Source organism: Myotis yumanensis, unplaced genomic scaffold, assembly GCF_028538775.1.
Source record: "Myotis yumanensis isolate MYYU_CA2020_CCGP unplaced genomic scaffold, mMyoYum1.0.hap1 SCAF_1, whole genome shotgun sequence".
NCBI lineage: Eukaryota > Metazoa > Chordata > Mammalia > Chiroptera > Vespertilionidae > Myotis > Myotis yumanensis.
Window position 1 is genome coordinate 190,044,047 of NW_027223752.1, and position 18,532 is coordinate 190,062,578.

Here is an 18,532-nt window from a genome sequence, read left to right on the forward strand (position 1 = left end):
ACCATCTATTTCTATTTTCAGAGCATATGCTTTAGCTAAACTAGCCCAGTCATTTTTTTTAATGTGTCCACATGCTGTCCCCATCTCTGGAAATAGCACAATTTCTGTCCGCCCAAACTCTGTCTTCCAAATGCCACGCCAGGCACCTTATCACCCCATGTAGCCTCTCCCACTTTTGAACTCTTATGACAACAGGTTTATGCAGTTCTTTAAACACCTGCCATAGTCTTCCCTGAGTTATGGTTATCTGCAGGGAAGAAGTTCCTTATCTCACCCAGTAGAAAACTCTGGAAGGGGAGAATTGTATTTTATTTACCTTTTTTTTTTCTTTACCAGCAGCAGCTAAACTAGAATCTTGCTCAATACACATGCTCACTTGCTCTTTGCTGAATTAAAATTCTAAGCACAATGCATCCACACCAGGCCAGGTGCTCAAAGACTTTAAAAGAAGAACAGGGTGCAGTGTTTGCCCTAAGAAACTGACAATCTAGTTATAAAGACAAGTTTGCTTTTATAAGATTGCAAATTTTTATTCAACTTTCAGTGAGCACCTACCGTTTGCTAAATATAATGCAAGGCAGTATCTAATGGTCAAGATTAGTGATGCAGAAAATAAATACTCATAGATTCTAGGGATATGTATTCTAGGGGTATGTCATGGGTAAACTGGCATTTTAGGGAGGGTCTTCAAATCTGAGATAATTCCTATTTAATTGAATAGGCAATCGGAAGTCACTGCAGAATTTTGAGGCAGTGAATACATTCTTTAGTCCACCCCAACATGGACTAAATGCCAACTTTGGCTTGATGAAGCATCGACAGGCCTACCTGGTGACCCTGCATGCTCCAGGTGGCCCAGCTGGGGCTGTCTGGTGATTCTGTAGGTTAGTGCTGCTGGCTCGCTCTCCTGGTCAGTGGCCGAGAGCTGCAGGGTGGTGATTTTCTTCACTGAGTTTTCATCTAAGACCATTCCTTTATTGGTGGTGATGACCGGTGGGGATTTGTCTTCTGAAAATATTAGAAATAATGATTGAAATGGGTTATTTTTAGCCTCCTTTCTTCAATTCTGGATCTGGTGCCTGGGGGTAAGATCAGAATAGCTCTGAGAGAGAGAAAGAGATAGAGATAGAGATAGAGATAGAGATAGAGAGAGAGAGTCCTAAGGAGCCAGAGCTTCACACAGCAGTGGGGACATGATCTCAGATTTCCTTACTGGTTGGGTAAAGGAAAGGCTCAGCCTCAAGGTAATCACAGTATAGATTCTTTAACTTCAGAACCACTGATGTATTTTTAGAGACCCGATGCCCCCTTACCCAAAACAATGATGGGAAATGACTGGCTGATCAATTTGTTGCCTTCTCCATCAACCACATCAAACTTAAAGTCAAAGTTCCCACCAGATTCTCCTTTTCTGTGACTGTATTCTACTTGGCCTGTAAAAAGAACAACAATAACAAAAATCAAGATTTGCTATTAATGCTTTCTGCTCTTATTTCTGAACTGTGAGGTGGTAATTCGATTGGTATCCATACCAAGGAATCAATTAACACTCTCCTGACTTGGACATTATTTTTGACATTTTAACCCAAAGTTTTCATTTCCTGATTTCCTCTCCCACTCTGGGCTTCCTCCTGTTAAAATCACCTGAAATAGCATTGCTTATAGCTGGGGCTCGGCTTTTGGGAAAGAGTCTGAGGAAGTCTCATGTATAACTCGATCAGAAAAACTGCCCATGTGGAAAATGTGCGCTGACCACACCCACATCACTGGTGTGACCCTGTATATCCCCATGTCACCGGTGTGACCCAGTAATACACCCATGTCACTGGTGTGACCCTATATATACCCATGTCACTGGTGTGACCCTATATACACCCATGTCACTGGTGTGACCCGGTATACACCCACATCACTGGTGTGACCCTGTATATACCCATGTCACTGGTGTGACCCTGTATATCCCCATGTCACGGGAGAAGAGGCTGCAGAGCTCAGCCCACATTCTCCTAGAAAGCATCACTTCCACTTCCCAATACAGCCTTGCATCATTTTTGGAACAACATGAAATATAACCAACCAACAAGTAAATAGGTAAACAAAACAAATAAACTCTACACAGAAGTCAAATGGATCCAAAAGGAGAAGTGCAATGTGTCACACTGTTGTGAACCCGCAACTTCACTTCTAAGTACCCAGCAATGCAACTATAAGCAGATCTCTGGGAAGAGGGGCCTCGTCTCATTTTTAAAGAGACACTGATGCAAGGAGTAATTAAGGAATGACTATCCCTTTGCTTATTCTGCCCCCTTTATTAAAGTACAGACAGGTCCAATGAGAATTAGGCTGCTACCACTTTTACGTATTAGTACATGGACAGGACCCTTATATTATGCTCCTTGGGGGCATATTTCCACCTCGAAATGGAATTGCACATCACCACAAGATGTTGGATTACTTTCCCCCACAATATGTAACACCCCTCCCCTTTTTTTACCCCTGAAAGCACTGTGCAGTAACTGCGTAGCATTTAACATTTATGCTTTTACATGACATCAGCATTTCCTGGAGGAGGGATGAGCTATGTAATCTCCCCTAGGCACCTCGATTTATGCCCTTCCATTTTGCTTAGTTCATTAACTTGCGCTCTTCGGGGAGCTGAAAAGAGATATAAATTGTTCACCTAAGGCAGGCATAATTTTCACCCAAATCCATCCCAATTCACTTCTTTTTCCCTTCCCTCTCTCACATACACTTTTTAGCACTACAGCAAGTCAAATGAGTTTTCACCCTCCACAACAGCCCCAAATTTCATCAATGCTATGTCAAAGGATGAACACATTTTAGCCAAGAATGATAGTTTTAAAAAAATTGAGGAGTCAAGAAAGAATAAATGGAGCTATAACTCAGTTCTTATTCAAAACAAAGAGTGTACAGTTGCCTGCCATAGGCTACCAGGCATTTAACTCCCACTCACTATTGTGGGTGGAGCCTGAGGAAGTCTGGGTAGGCTGAGGACCCCTGGCTGACCTTGGCTGATGTCAGCCTGCGTGAAACTCCGGATGGGGCCTTTGACGGAGATTTGCTCCAGGTTGCCGTGCTTCACTGTCTGCAGGCGCCCAGCACCAGGATCTTCCTTCATAATGAACATCACCTGACTTTCATCTGAGTCCGTGTCTGTCACTTTCAAGTGCTGTTCTGTGATGCGTGCTGCAGACCCTGGGCGAGAACAGGAGACGCAGGTCATTCCCCATCATTGCGTTTGAATAGGACGTCAAATGATTTCAGGAGACGGCTCTGGGTCTAGGCAAGTAGAATGTGCTTGTCCTTCTGTTTCCATCTCAATAAATGTTAATTTCCCAACCTCCCCATTTGCTATCAGCCGTGGAGTGTAAGTCTGAGCCCCCTTTCTCTCCTGATCCATTCTCACTCTCTATGTTTGCTCTAGTTCCACAACCTATTAGTTAACCCTATAATAAAACCTGCTTGGACCTAATTTATTTACTGCCTTGAGGATCACCAAATCATAAACTCACAAACATATCTGGTTGCCATCTCAGACCAAATAGTCAAAAGCATTGCTCCTCAAGACAGAAGATACGGTGAGGTGACAGAGCAGGGGGAGCCGAGCGCTGGGCCCTGTGAGGCTGCACAGCTGTTGGGGATGAAGGGAAGGCACCGGCTCCTGGCAAATACCTCTTCTGAGGGCCTCGCCCGTGCTTTTCTGTTCAGCCGATTTCTCATATTACAAATAGTAAATTCTGGTAAAGTAGATCCTAGTCACCCAGGTGTTGGAGAGATAGTCCACCAGGGGCCCCGAGTGCCCCTGCATTTCCTGCTGGATAATGCAAAGAATGCAAGGCCTGACCACTCGTTACCCAGGCCATTCTCAGGGATGAGGTGATGCCTTCCCCTGGGACAATGATCAGGCTTGCATATTGCTCAGTGCTCCTCTACTGAAATGCATCCCACTGCGCGCAAAGGTGTCCATCTGGGCCCTCTGCACCATCACAAGATGTGGAGGGCAGAGAGAACCAAAGCAAACTGCTGATGGCAATGCTGCTTGCTGTGCTGTGAGTAACAGAGCACTCTGTCTCAGACCCAGGAATCGTGTGTCTTCCACTAGCACCCATGAAACAGAAGCAGGCAAACTAAACTGCTTGTAAATAGGGTAAAGTTAAATCCCAGAACTAATACTTGGGACCTTTGGGGATCTCCAAATTTTATTTCTTAAAATGTGTTGTTTTTTTAAAATTTATTTTTAGAAAGGGAAGAAGGGAGAGGGATAGAGAGATAGAAACATCGATGAGAGAGAAACATCATCAATCTTCTGCTTCCTGCCTGCCCCCTACTGTGGATGGAGTTCACAACCCAGGCATGTGCCCTGACTAGGAATCGAACCAGTGACATCTTGGTTCATGGGCTGACACTCAACCCGGAGAGCAACACAATCCAGCTCTCCAAATTTTCAAGTACCATTATATTATTTTTACTACAGAAAACATGGGAAACTAAGAAGAGACTAACAGAACTCCACTGTAATGTAGCTGCTCTGAGGGTAAAAGGCCCACTCCCTAATTAACATGCTAATGCAAACTGATTCTAAGACCAACAGGTGTCACAGGCTCTTCGGAGTTGCTTTTATATGTATACACAAAATTGTATGTATAGAAATTACCATAGCAAATGAGTCTCAATTATTTGCACAATCTTTTTAGTGAATGACAGCTTCCCAATTGCCCCACCATGCCATTTTTTATTTTTTATTTTTAATAAGGATGTTGAAAATCCTACTGGACTTCTTTTGTTGTTTCTATGTAGGATTGGTTGGGCAGTGGCAATGTTCGCCCTTAGAAATACTATAAATTCTTCTCAATCTTTTCTCAAATTCTGAAAAGGCTTCTCGCCCAAAGAATTTCAGAGATTCACATTTGTCACAACTTTCAGCGTCCCTAAAGCAACAGTTCTCCCCAACTCCAGTCTCCCTGAGTTCTGAACCCTTAGCTCATAACCTCCTACAGAGCTAACGTAGAAGGAAGACCTGCACTCTGACAAAGAACCATACCACTCTCTTCCATCCCTCTGGTACCTGCTGAGAGCTGTAGGCCTCGGTTAACAGCCAAGTGGGGGGCGTCACCTGTAGGCAGCTCAATGTATATCTCCATCCTCCCAGTGTCCATGTGGAGTCCATCAGAGAGAGAGAACCAGAACTCATCCACCTCCACACCAGGCCCACCAGGCGTGTACCCCACCAGCCCGCCCAGGATGTCCTGGTAGGTGAAGGAGGAGCCCTGGTCTAAAATCCTCCCGTTCTCCAAAAGCTCAGAAGCAGTCTGCCTCTGGCGTAGGTGACCTGAGGAAGGAAGAAAAACAAAGAGGCAAAGGTAAGAATATATATGGCACCAAAACACTGCCTGATTGTGTCAACCAGAATGACCCTGGAAGAATGTCAATCACCTCAGAGGCTCTTGGTGACACACACATAAGTGACCAAAAACTTAGCATCTTATAAATAAGCACAGGGTGCTTCCCTGTGGCCTCTTCTACAAATAAAAAAGATAAAGCCCCACTTTTCCTTAAAATCTCTTAAGGAGACACAAATGGATGTGGTAATCTAATGGCTTAGAAATCAAATCCCACTCCATGAATTCAAACTCATTTCATTATCTAAACCTTCTTTTCCCCTTATGCAAAGTGAAAATAGCACTCTTCACTCGCTGCCTTCCTCCCAGGGCATCTGGGATAGGAGATAAGGATGTGTTTTGAATTCCTTTTAAATTCAAAAAGACGCCAAGCATCTTTGGGTTGAGACATAATTTGCTGTTTTCGTGGGTCATGTGTACCACAATGAAACAGTTAACATGCTTCATTAAAGAAAGTAAAAATGAATGAAGGCAAGATAAAATGCAGCGACCAACAGCCTCTTCAAGTAACCCTCCATCAACAACAACAGTTTCATCTTTAAGAGACCAACGGATGTTAGGATGGACCCTTGGGAGATGAAAAGTCCAGCGTTAGCTAATACAGGGGGATGACGCTTAGGAAAGAATTAGGTAGAAGACCCCGACTTAAACCTCTGGTTTAATCAGGAAAAGTGTCTTTTTGTGTGTGCAAAAGTTCATAAAGACATCTACCATGCCTTTAACCTGAAATGCACACCTTTTGCAATTAATAACAAGGCTGTTCCTTGCATAAGATGGCCTCAGATTACCAAGCGATGGTGCTTTCTCTGAGAAGAGAATATGCAGCTTCTGAAACCTGTTTTGTCTGAGGTTACATAGAAAAGTGAGAAAATGGCTGAAACTGAATTTCAGAAACACCAATTACCTAGGATTCAGGCTTTTAGAGCAACTGGTGTCTTCTGTGAGTCCAAAGAATTATCAGTTAGCTGTCAGCTAGCTGTGATGTTGATTTGTATTTAGATGCAAAGAATGAATGATACACAGGCAAGGCAGAGAAACAATCAGCTGGAATCTATGTGTTTATTCTAATAACCCATAGGGCACCTCAATTAAGGAACTTTATACAGCAGTTGTGTCCTACCGTGGTCAGGCTTTTTTGTCAATACAAAAATCAGCTCATTATCTGGGGTGTCCAGGTCTTGCAAGCTCAAAGAAAAATTGCTTATCACCACTCCTGAGCTCAGCTGCACGCGCAGGGGCTGCAAAGTCATCCTGGGAGGCTCATCATTCTTCCTCTGATTAAAGCACAGAATATTAGGTCTCATACAGATGCCGGTTTAAGAAGGGAAAATGCACATTATTCAGAGGAAGTAAAATTGGTGCACCAACTTTCACTACCAAAATAGCATTTAATGTGTCACTATGTTTAATTCCCAATCAAAATGGCTAGTTTCCAAGGAGAGCAAGTCACACAAACAAAATGTCCCCTTTAAAAGAAACAGAAACAGGAGGACATTCTACCCAAATCTTCTCAGATCTTTTCCATATGTACAATGATCATATTTTCCAGACCAAAAAAAAAAAAAAAAAAATGGACATGTGGTTAGGCAAGTACAAGTAGATTTGGGGGATAAAAGGACACACTATTTGAAATCAGAACTGTCTTAGAAAACCCTAAGCATATCATAGTGTCTGTAGGAAGACACCACATTTGAAAGTGTGGGTTTTTAAAGTTGTCTCCTTGCTCTTATGCCAGCGCCACCCCCCATCACTGTCCCTGAAGGGTACTAAGGGTAGCATCTATTTTATTTGCTCAAGGTAGAGGGTATTCCATTCTGAGTTTTTATCTTCTTTTTTCTCTCTCTCCCTGGTAGAGTAAGCCTATGGAGTGCTCCAGTGAAAATAAATGCAGTATAAAGGAACATAGTTCTTTGATGCTATAATTTAATGAATAAATGCATTAAAAACTTAAGAGAAAGCAAATATGCACATAGAACAATTTCAGGGGGAAATTGGCATATGTTAGTTTTCATCTAAATATGAGATTAGCAAGGTTTATCTGTCTGACCCCCACAAACTGTTTTCACACAGAACGAATGGATTTTACCCTGAAATGGAAGTTTAGATTTCTAGGTCAGACCATCCCCAAATGCCAGCCTTAATTCTATAAATTTCAGTAGGTAAGGGTTATTTTTTCAAATTAACCTCTAAAACTGAAGGTCAAATTCAATCTCCCTTGCTTTTCGGTTTATATAAAGCTATTTCACGGTGGGATATTATGGTCAAAGGCCCAACTTCTCCAAAGTCCTTACCTCGATGGTGATATTGATGCTGTGGATTTCCGAACGACTATTTCCATTACTTACATAAAAACTAAAGATATCATGAGTGGGCTCAATGCTTTCATGAACACTCTGAAAGTAGTAAATGTAGTTTTCCAGAATATCTTGAATTGGGAAGGATGCCTCTGGGTCACTAGTAGTTCCAGGGCCAAAACGATCACCTGCATCAACAAGAGAGAACTTTTACCTTGCTCCACCAATCCCTGATTCCCAGGCTGAACTGGAAAACATGACAGCATTATCAGCAAAAGATGAAAGCATGTGTGAGGATAAAGGCTGGGGTATGGAAGGAGCACAAGACCAGAAACTGGAAGACTTGGGGTTGGATCACCATTTCCCCACTATTTCTCATCTATAAATGGATACAGCTGCCCTGCGGTTTCCACAGGGAATCAAATGGGGTAATATGCATGAAAGCACTCAGAATGACACTATTTTATATAGCACAGAATTCATGGCTGTTTTGTTAGAAATCTTTGATAAAATAAGTGCTGGGGCAAGTAATGACTCAATAGCAAATGTTCTACCTTAAGCTTTAGTCCATTTCAAGACCACTCTACTTGGCATATCCTGCAAGAGGAACTCTCTTTCTCTACGTAAGGAAAGGTTGACTATATACCTTTATATGTAAGAAACATCTCCTTAAGCATGTTTTCATTTGACCTCTCGTTCCTTAAGGAAACCTCAGTATGAATCAGAGTTCAGTCTTTGGGATGGTCCACCAGGGCTGCTGTGATGCTCAAAGGACCATCAGAGTTCAGGTGCCATTTAGGTACTGAGATGCTCAAGGACCATCCAGAGCTCAGGTGCCATTCAGGTACTGAGATGCTCAAGGACCATCCAGAGCTCCATAGGAAGTGCTGGCTCTAGCTAACTCTTCCTTTCATCCCAACCGCACACACCGTAAAAGACCCAGGGGAAGAGTAAGCACTGTCTACATGATGGATGACTTGCCTCTTACTTGGTCTGAGTCTCTCTGATTGATTTCAAATTGTTATCACATTTTCTTCTAAAAAACAAACAAAAAAAGGAAACCCCTGTGTCTTCAAACATTCCCTAGACATATCAACAAAGGAAAGTAGAGACAGAAGATCTGAAAGCAGCAAGGCCTTCTCTTTCCTTCTTTCATAGCCCTTTGCAAAGGCCAGGCCATATATTAAAAGGCCACTGACTTTCTGAATTGTAGACAGTGTCATTTTTGTTGACCTCCCAACAGAAAGACTAGAAATTAAAGTTTTATTTATCATTTGTTTGAATTAAGAACTCAAGACATATATTTTTTTTCTTCAATGACATAAATTTTCTTAAATTTACCCCTCAAATCTGATAGCTCTTGTCACCAGAAGCATAGAGGAGTCTAATCCCCAGGACGCACAGTTTAGGGTTCCCAGAAGAAATGGCCATACGTCCTTCCAGTTCTTATTTTCTCTTCTCACTGATTACCAGTAATGTGATAAATATGGCTTCATTATTTAGGTCAGAAATGATATGAATAAAGTAAATAATGCCTATAAATATATGCAAACCAAATAATGACTTATTTTCTGTCACTGGAAAACAAGCCACTCAACAAGTGAATCTGTCACGGAAGCTCTCAGCATCAACCCTTCCGATTTTTAAAACTACACCTTTTATTTTTTTTCCACAGAAATTGTTCTTCTGTGCTTCCTTTCCGTCTTAAAACAAATAGACGGTATGCAAATTAACTAGCTGTCAGTGCGGGCAGGCTATCACCATGAACATCTATTCCTGCATTGCACTGGAGCACAGTGGTGCCTAGAGGTAATCAAGGTGGATTCCTGTCCTGGTTGTGCTGGTACTGAATGAATGTAGACTCCAGGCTGTTAGAGTTTATATTTAACAATATAATTATTCTGTTCCTTCCAGTCTTGCTGGTAAGAAGTTTAAGCTGCTCCTTCTAATGTTTTTATAAAAACATTCTTCTGATCAGCTGCATTCTAAACCTAGGTAGCCAGTTTCATATGCATAAGACAGACTCGGTTCTTAATACCCATAGAGCAAAGGGAAGAGTCCTTAAATGTTGTGCCTTGGGACAGTAATTCGCCCCCTGACCATCTCTTCCTTACTTCCAGCTTCACACTAACGTACAGCAGCAGTTTTCCAGGTGTGGCCCTTGGCCCAGCATCGGTGGCATCGCCTGTGAGCTAGTGAGAAATGCGAAGACACAGCCTCACCAGCCTCCTCCAGCAGGACCTCTGGTGGCTGCCCAGGAAGCTGTGCTTTCACAAGCTCTCCCTGTGAGTCTATGGACATTAAAGTTTGAGAACCATCTTTAGAGAGGCTGAGGCTTGCCAGAAATTTGACTTCTGGACCAGTGACACACTCCTCTGCATGCATTCCAGGTTATAAAACCATGGCAGGAAGGCTTAATAACAAACCATCTAGAGAGAAGAGAAGGCCAGAGGCAACCATCCTTGGCTGCTTCCCACCCTTTGTCCATGCTCTTCCCTCTGCGAGAAATGCCATTTTCCCTCTTCCCACAGCAACTCCCACTAACCCTTTAAGTTCCAACTCCAACGTCACTCCCTCAGACTTTCTCCTGCCTCCCCAGGCACAGGTAACTGTTTTGTTCTATGTACTTTCTCAGTGCTTTGCTCCCTTCCCTGTACTGGCATTTTATGTGTTGTGTAATGTATCAGTCGTCCTATCTGTCTCCCACTCAGGGCAGAGGCTGTGTCCTATTCATCTTTACATCCATTGTGTCAAGTATAAGCATTTGTGGAGATAAATCAAATTCAGTGATAAACAAAGCGAAGTGCACACACTGAAAGATGGGGAAAAGACCCAAGATTTTCTATAGGAACGCATGGTCACTGCAAAATCAGTTTCCTGTAACCAGCCTCAAATCTCAGGCACCATGCTGGCCTCAGACACCTTCAGTCAATGGCCTCTCTGTGGGAGCTGCTAGCTGCATGCCAATTAGAGCCAAGTGCTGCCGCATTCAGGAATCTCACTGTAACCTGACAGGGGCTATCTCAGCTGCCAGTCACTGAGGTCTCAGGGGGCCTGTGCATGGTACACATCTCGCTTCTCCTCTGTGATAACCACCAAGGGTGGTGGATCCAACCAGATGGTGGCGGGGAGGGATGCTGAGGAGGGTCACAGATAGCCATGCACACATTTTAATTCATGTCATATCTTTAGAAGGAGTCGAGACATAAGCTATGGTTCTTCTAAACTGCTGCTGCCTCACAATAAAAGGGCAGAAATTTCATTTCCTTGACACTCAATTCTGAGTGTAATCCACAAGGCCCTCTACCCCTACTGCTAGGACCCTGCTCTATTCTCCTCCCATAGCACTGATTTACCTCCTAACATCTTACAGGATTTTCTCATTTGTTAGGTTTCTTACGTGACTCCTCCCCTTTTCTCCCAGGATCTAAGGCACCATGAAGGTAGTGGTTTCTGGCTGTTTTGTTTATTGATATGTCCCTAGTGCTTAAAAAGTGCCCAGCCCACAGAAAATGCTCAGTAAATTTCTGATGAATGGATGAAAACTTCCCTTCTTTCCATTTCTTTGAAATGGTTCCATTCCTCTTTAGTTGCCCATGTCCAGGTTTAATCAGAGGTGGTTACCCCTCCACCCCCCTTCTTTCAATTCTACAGCAAAGCTCCCGCGGTACCTGTTCCTGTGTTCTCAATGCAGCCGTACTTGGGCAGAGCACTTAGTCTAATGACAGCATCACCCTGGAGGTTGTCCTGATCTTCAGCAGCAAAGAAATGGTGAAATGAGAGTGGAGTTCTCCCTCCCTCGTCAACCTGAGAAAGAAAAGATTGCAGAGAGAGTCCTTGGGCGGATGCAGGCAACTGCACTGCGGTAAAAAGAACTGAATTGCAAAGTGCCGCCTGGGGTGACCTTCTGGCACCAATTTCACTTCGTTGAGGAGGCAGATCCTCCATAGACGAGATGAGGAATGTGCACGCTGCTGAAGCCAGGCAATCTCTCAGCACCTCGCAAAGCGACACTCAGACACAATGACTCGAGTGTCTCCCTTCAAAGCTGTGCTTCCTTTTATGATGGATCTGGTTATAAAGCGGCTCTGGCCCACTCCAATCACCCACCTTGCACACCTACACACAGGACGCTGCCTTCCTCCCATATCGACATTCAAAAGCCTACAGCTAGAGAGCGATCATCCAGTCCTCCCCGGACACCGTCAGGGGGACTGTCCTACACGTGTTCCCACACAGAAAAAAGTCCTGTTTATTCCTTTACAGTACATATTTTCCAGGCTCAAGATATCTCAAAGCTAGTGCTTACCTTAATGTCAATGAGGACAATAAATCAGTGGAAGTAAAAGCAGTTGCTCACACTAACTTTCGCCTTTGGGGCCCTGCTTTGCGTGCTCACGCTGCAAGCCCAGTCTGGTGTGTTTTGCTAGCCTGCTGGATATGACCCTGGCTCTGGGAATGGGGAAAGTCCAAATGGCTGCCCCAAGGTGTGGAAATGGGAAAATGGGTGGAACATCAGAAACATTTAGAAACAGCTCAGTTTGATCAATTTTGAGTCACTCAATAGAAAACAGAAAAGCTCCTGAGTTTTTGGCATGATGGTACATACAGAGAGCAGGATGAGGAAAGTGAATGAACTTTTATGGAATTCCTACACCATGCCAGTACTGTACTGTTTTTTTAAAAAAAAAATGCTATTTTATTAATCATCAAAGCAACCTTCTAGAATTACTCATATTTTAAAGATGGGGAAGTTGAGCCCTAACCGGTTTGGCTCAGTGGATAAAGCGTCGGCCTGCAGACTGAAGGGTCCCAGGTTCGATTCCGGTCAAGGGCATGTACCTTGGTTGCGGGTGCATCCCCACTGGGGGGTGTGCAGGAGGCAGCTGATCGATGTATCTCTCTCATCGATGTTTCTAAGTCTCTATCCCTCTCCCTTCCTCTCTGTAAAAAATCAATAAAATATATTTTTTTAAAAATGGGGAAGTTGAAGCTAAGAAAGATTACATAACTGGCCCAAGGTCACTCAGCTAATAAGAAACAGGACAGGCACTTAAACTCATGTCTGTGTAACTTCATGATTAGGATTTATTATCTAACTGCCTCCCATAGCCTCCCCACTCCATGGAACTGTTAACATGGTATAAACAGTGATAATATCAACTTAATTTAAGGAGTGACTTGGGGGAACATTTTCCATATCCCCATGTTTTAGTTGCTGCAAACATTAGATTATAGACTCCTTAAAGATATATCCCATTTTTAATTTTGCTCCCTCTTCTATACACAGCTAGGATTTATGTCTGGCACACAAATATGTGTTGACTAAACACTGTCGATATAATGATTTGATTTTCTGCATACAATTATTTTCTTACTTTTTGATGATTGAAAAGAATGCATATCTTGATACTATTGCCTGGAAACCTGTCGGGAAGAAGTTGGCAGCCAATTTATCAGAAAGAAATCCTTCATTTACATTCCCACATATTCCAGCTCTCTGTAGCACTCGATGTCTATTGATCTGAGAATTGTTTACCGTGATAAGGTCAGCAAAGGCAATGACTGGAGGTGGGTTCTTGACAGGAGTGATCATGATGGTAAACATCTGATTTTCCAGTCGGTTGTGGTCCATATCAGACACAGAGAAATGGAAGCTATCCGTAACCAGCTGACCCTCGGTCTCAAACATGGCTGAGTACCTACAGAGGCCAAAAGAAGAGTCAAACGAATGAGCTACACTGAGAAGCCAAGTAAATGAGTGCATCTTTGTTTGAAAATGGGGCCAGGTCCTAGCTGGTTTGGCTCAGTGGATAGAGCATCGGCCCATGAACTAAAGGGTCTTGGGTTTGATTCTGGTCAAGGGCATATACCTCAGTTGCAGGCTTGGTCCCCAGCCCTGATCGGAGCAGGTGCAGGAGGCAACTAATCGATATGTCTCTCTCACATTGATGCGTGTGTGTGTGTGTCTCTCTCTCCCTCCCTTTCACCCTCTCTAAAAACCAATGGAAAAATATCTTAAAGTGGGGATTAACAACAACAAAAAAATGGGGCCAGAAGCAATATAATCTTTCAAGGGAGTTACTGTTTAGTTATTAACTTTTAAAAATTTTGTTCCACATCTTAAAAAAAAGTATTGAATTTATTGGGGTGACATTGGCTAATAAAATTATATGGGTTTCAAGTGTACAGTTCTATAATACATCATCTGTATATTGTACTGTGTGCTCACCATCCAAAGTCAAGGTTAACTTTTTTATATTAAAATTTTTTAATGTTGACATTATTGCAGGTGTCACCCTTTATACAATTTTAAAAAATCCTGTCAGGTAATACAAAGTGGTTACATACCTAATTTTCTGGTTGTTGATATCTCCCATCGTGAAATTGGCAACCTCTGAGATTTCTTCCACTTCAAGTCCTGAGGCTCTTAAAAGAGTCCCATACATGGGCAGAGAACTTAATTGAATCCAGATCTCGGAGTCGGGGGAAGAATCATCCTAATCAGGCAAATATGAGGGAAGACAGGAATGCACATTTGCAGAAATAAATACTCCAGTAGTTAAAGATCAGGGTGATTCCTGCTCTGCTAATTGGATGTCTCTTTCTCTTTGTGACAAAGCAACACCATTTCAAACTGCAGGAAAATCCCAGTACTCATTCCTCCTAAATGCCTCTTTGATAATCTCTTTTTTCAAGAGTAGCTCAAGATATCAGTGGGGAAATGCCCGTTAGGCATGGGGCATAAAACTCTATTGTTACTAGAAGAGCCACACAAGGTCTCGTTTTTATTACAAGCATCTAGAGAAGAACAAAACAGGGTCAGAGATAAAAGTCCTCTTTCTGAAAACACAGTTGTAGGCTTCTTCTAGAGTTTCTAAGGATGATTTCCTTTTTAGAAACAGGTAAAATTCTCTTATAACTTTAATACAATGATAAAGAAAATTCTGCAAAACAGAGAGAATGGAAGTTACTTAGCACAGCCAATGACTCACTTTAATGTTCAACATGATTAAATTTTGAGCTAAATAGAATTTAGGGAATGTTATGGGTTTCGTCCTATCAGGACTGAAAAGACCATTTCCTTTTTCCTTCTTTATTGCTTATCAAGAAATAAAGTTGGCTTTCTGTGTTTCTACATGGACAACAATTGAATGTGTTAATGAACAATTTCCTCTTTCTTCAAAGATATTTTTGGGAATATCTAGAAGATAGGCAACATCTTCTTGAAAGGTTTTCTTGGAAGTCACTCATCTTTCAGAGCACTTGATGTGAACACGGGGGCACTTTACACTCTACCATAGCAACAGTGAAGGTCAATATTGCATAGCTGGGTGTACTCTCAAGTGCAAATGTTCACAGCTATGTTGTACAGTTAGCTGAGGTCCTGGGCAGAAATGTGAGCACGGGTAGGTAGTGATCTGGTGGTTTTAATCAGTTCTCATTTCTAGCCTCAGAGGCCTTTTTAAGTTGGCTGTTCAGAGCCTCAAGGCAAGATCACAGAACTTTCCAGATTTCCTCACATCTTTTGACACTAGCAAGAGAGGAAACTCAAATTCATTGAGACTGCAACACTTCAGAAAATTTTCCCTAAATTTATGCTTCAAAAGTTTCTCTATTTTTCCACATGGGGTGTCAAATACAATATGCAGACTTCCAAAAGACTACCTCTTAATTACTGTGAGTACTCCCTGAAAGTGAATTTTAAAAAGGCAGCTGAGAGTTCTAAATATTGTCTTCCAGAATGGCAATGGAGTACAAGGACAGAGCTCCTGACTTTAAATTCCTCACTGGCAAATTTGGCAAAGAAATACTTTTTTCATGTCTGGCACACCTTATTATAATGTTTCCAAAAAGTGTGAAGTCAGCTAGATTTTTTTTTTCTGAAAATACTGTCATAATTTAAAGAAATTACTATTTTGGGATATCCACGACACTGTAGGTGCAAAAATTTCTAACTCCTGCAGGCATGGCTCAGTGATTGAGCATCAAGGTATGAACTAGGAGGTCATGGTTCAATACCCAGTAGGTGGCGTGCAGGAGGCAGCTGATCAATGATTCTCTCTCATCATTGACATTTCTATCCTCTCTCCTCTCCCTCTCTGAAATCAATAAAAAAAAAAATACATTTAAAAATTTTATAAGAATATAGAGCTTGTTCTCATGTAACTTTTCTACTTGAAGACCTTCTTACTCCTTCTGTATTAATTCATTTTGTCATTTTCTTTTTATTATTTATAAATCTATTATCTCCCGTCGATTCAACACTAGGACTAGTACTTTGATGATTAATATTTGTCTATGTGTTTTTCCTCTATCCTGTCATTGGGTCTACCATTACCCTGAATCTTGTTTCTTATTTCTTAGAATTTTGCAATATAATTTGATATATTACTACAAAATATTTTAGTGGTTTTTTAATATTTATGAAAGGCAGTTAGACTCTCCTTTTGTGGGATTTATTTTTCTTTTTATTTAATAGTGGAGTGTTAACAGCTATCAATTTTGTTTTGTGTAGCAATAGTTCATTTGTTTAAGAAATAATTCATCTGTTTTGAGTGTTAATATTCCATTGAGTAAATATACTGCAAGTTATCTGTTATCCTGGCCATAGGCATTTGGCTTGTAATAGATAATATTGCTATGAACATTCTTGTGCATATTCTTTAGTATAAATGTGTAAGTTTCTCTTGCATAGGAATCTAGGAGTGAAAGGGTTAAGGTATATATTCACCCCAAAATGGTCATTCCAGTTTATACTTCCATGAGCAAAGTCAAAAACCTTCCTTAGATCAATTTCCTAACAGTTGGTGTTGTCAGATTTTTAAATTTCTGCCAATTGAGTTGGTATAAAATGATATGTAGTCTGAACTTGCTTTCCCTAATGACAAGAAGGTGAATATCCCTTCTGAGATTTACTGGCCCTATGATTCATCTTCTGAAATTCCTGTTAATGTCTCTTGTTCATTTTCTATTGGATTAGCTTTGCTTTTGCTTTTTGACTTGCAGATATTGTTTATCTTTTCTGTGTTATTTTTGGTTATATGTGTTACAAATACCTTTTCCGAATTTTTAACTTGTCAGTGTTTTATAATTATAGTGTGTTTTAGGAAACATAAATTTAATTTTAATATAGTCAAATTTATCAATCTTTTCTTTGTAGTTTCTAGTTTAAGAAATTCTTTCCCAATATCATAAATATATTCACCTATATCCTAAAAAGAATTATAAAATTTTGCTTATGATACTTAAGTACGTGATTTGCCTGGAGTTAATATCCGTGTAGGGTGTGAGTTCAAGTTCTTTTGTTTTTCCACATGAGTACTCATTTTGTGCAGATCCATGTCTTAATCAGTTTCTCGTTTCCACAGAACTAGCTTGCTGCATCCGTTTTATATTGCCCATGTGTGGGTCTGTTTCTGGACTCTTCAGCATATTCCTGTGCTACATGCTTTAAATAGTGCAGTTTCATAATAAAGCCTGATATCAGATAGGGCAAATGAACTATTGCTACACAAAACCCTCCTATCATTCTTTTTCAGAATTTGGCCCTTTGTTCTTCCTTATATATTGAAGAATCAGCTTATCAAAAGCCATAAAAAGGCTACTGGGCTTTTGATTGGATCTCAGCTGAATAGAAAGATCATTTTGTGGGAAAACTGATAACCTTTTTGATACAAAATCTTCTTATTCATGAAAATGGAAACACATAATTTATGTAGTACTTTTTAAAATGTCTGTCAGCGAAGTGATAAATTTTCCCTGTGAAAGAACGGCCTGGTTTTTGTTAGATTTTGTCCAATGGACATGATTTTTGTAATGCTATTCTAAGCTATTTTTAGTTACATTTACTGGCTATTGTTTGCTTATGTATAGCAATGCTATTGTTTTATTGATCTTCTATCTGTCTTCTTGGTAAATTCTTTTATTTATAATACTTTGTCAAGAGATTCTTTTGGATTTTCTTTATAATCAGTCATAGCATTAATTATCCCTAGAATTATGCACCTTTTGTTACATTTATCCCTCAACATGTATTATACAATATTATTATAGATGGTATCATATTTTGAATTATTGTAGTTTTTAACGTGTTTTTATTAGGTTGTTGTTTTTTACACAAAGTGGAAGAGAGAGGGAGAGAGAGAAACATCGATAAGAGAGAAACAGCTTGGCTGCCTCCTGCACGCCCCCTACTGGGGATCAAGCCCCAAACCCTGTCATGTGCCCTGACTGGAAATCCAACCAGAAACCTCTCTGTGCATGGGATGACAACCAACTGAGACACACTGGCCAGGGCTGAATTATTGTAGTTTTGGCTGGTACATATAAACACCATTAACTTTTTAAGATCAATCTTATATCACCCTCCCTATATTACAGATGAAAAAAACTGCACTCTAGAGACTTAAGTAACTTGCTAAGGATGACTATGCCAGTAAGTGGTGAGCTTGGATTAAAACCCATCTGTTCTAACTACAAAATCCATAGCAGCCCTCCCCTACTTGTTTACTTGCAGTGCATATAAACGGTGTAAAAGAACCACCATTAATAAGCAAATCACATCGAATCCCATTTCTGCCTTTTGTCTCTCCCGACATCCCATTAATGAACTCTAATTAAGAATAGGCTCACCTGTTCCTCTCCCTTTATATTCTGCTTCATTAATGATCAGATTCCATATGGCTTTTCCAACCTTTCTGAACGTTCACTGCAAACTTACTAACTATGCCTATCTAGAAAAAATTTTCCCCATTATACTAAGTATAAAATTCTTCTACAGCCCTCAGAGAAAGTTAGTTTATGCTTTAGCAAAGT

At 41.0% G+C, this 18,532-nt stretch overlaps 1 protein-coding gene across 1 annotated transcript in view; it reads right to left on the bottom strand.

The window, feature by feature from the left end:
* The window catches only part of FRAS1 (Fraser extracellular matrix complex subunit 1), a 444,205-nt gene that overhangs the window by 78,892 nt on the left and 346,781 nt on the right, over positions 1 to 18,532 (bottom strand). Inside the window, exons 39-47 of the mRNA XM_070394313.1 lie at positions 14,066 to 14,214; positions 13,254 to 13,416; positions 11,386 to 11,521; positions 7,712 to 7,902; positions 6,541 to 6,694; positions 5,087 to 5,350; positions 3,028 to 3,216; positions 1,314 to 1,433; positions 829 to 1,008 (exon numbers count right to left, since the gene is read on the bottom strand). Of these exons, the coding sequence (XP_070250414.1) occupies positions 829 to 1,008; positions 1,314 to 1,433; positions 3,028 to 3,216; positions 5,087 to 5,350; positions 6,541 to 6,694; positions 7,712 to 7,902; positions 11,386 to 11,521; positions 13,254 to 13,416; positions 14,066 to 14,214 (1,546 nt within the window). The remainder of the gene's footprint in view (positions 1 to 828; positions 1,009 to 1,313; positions 1,434 to 3,027; positions 3,217 to 5,086; positions 5,351 to 6,540; positions 6,695 to 7,711; positions 7,903 to 11,385; positions 11,522 to 13,253; positions 13,417 to 14,065; positions 14,215 to 18,532) is intronic.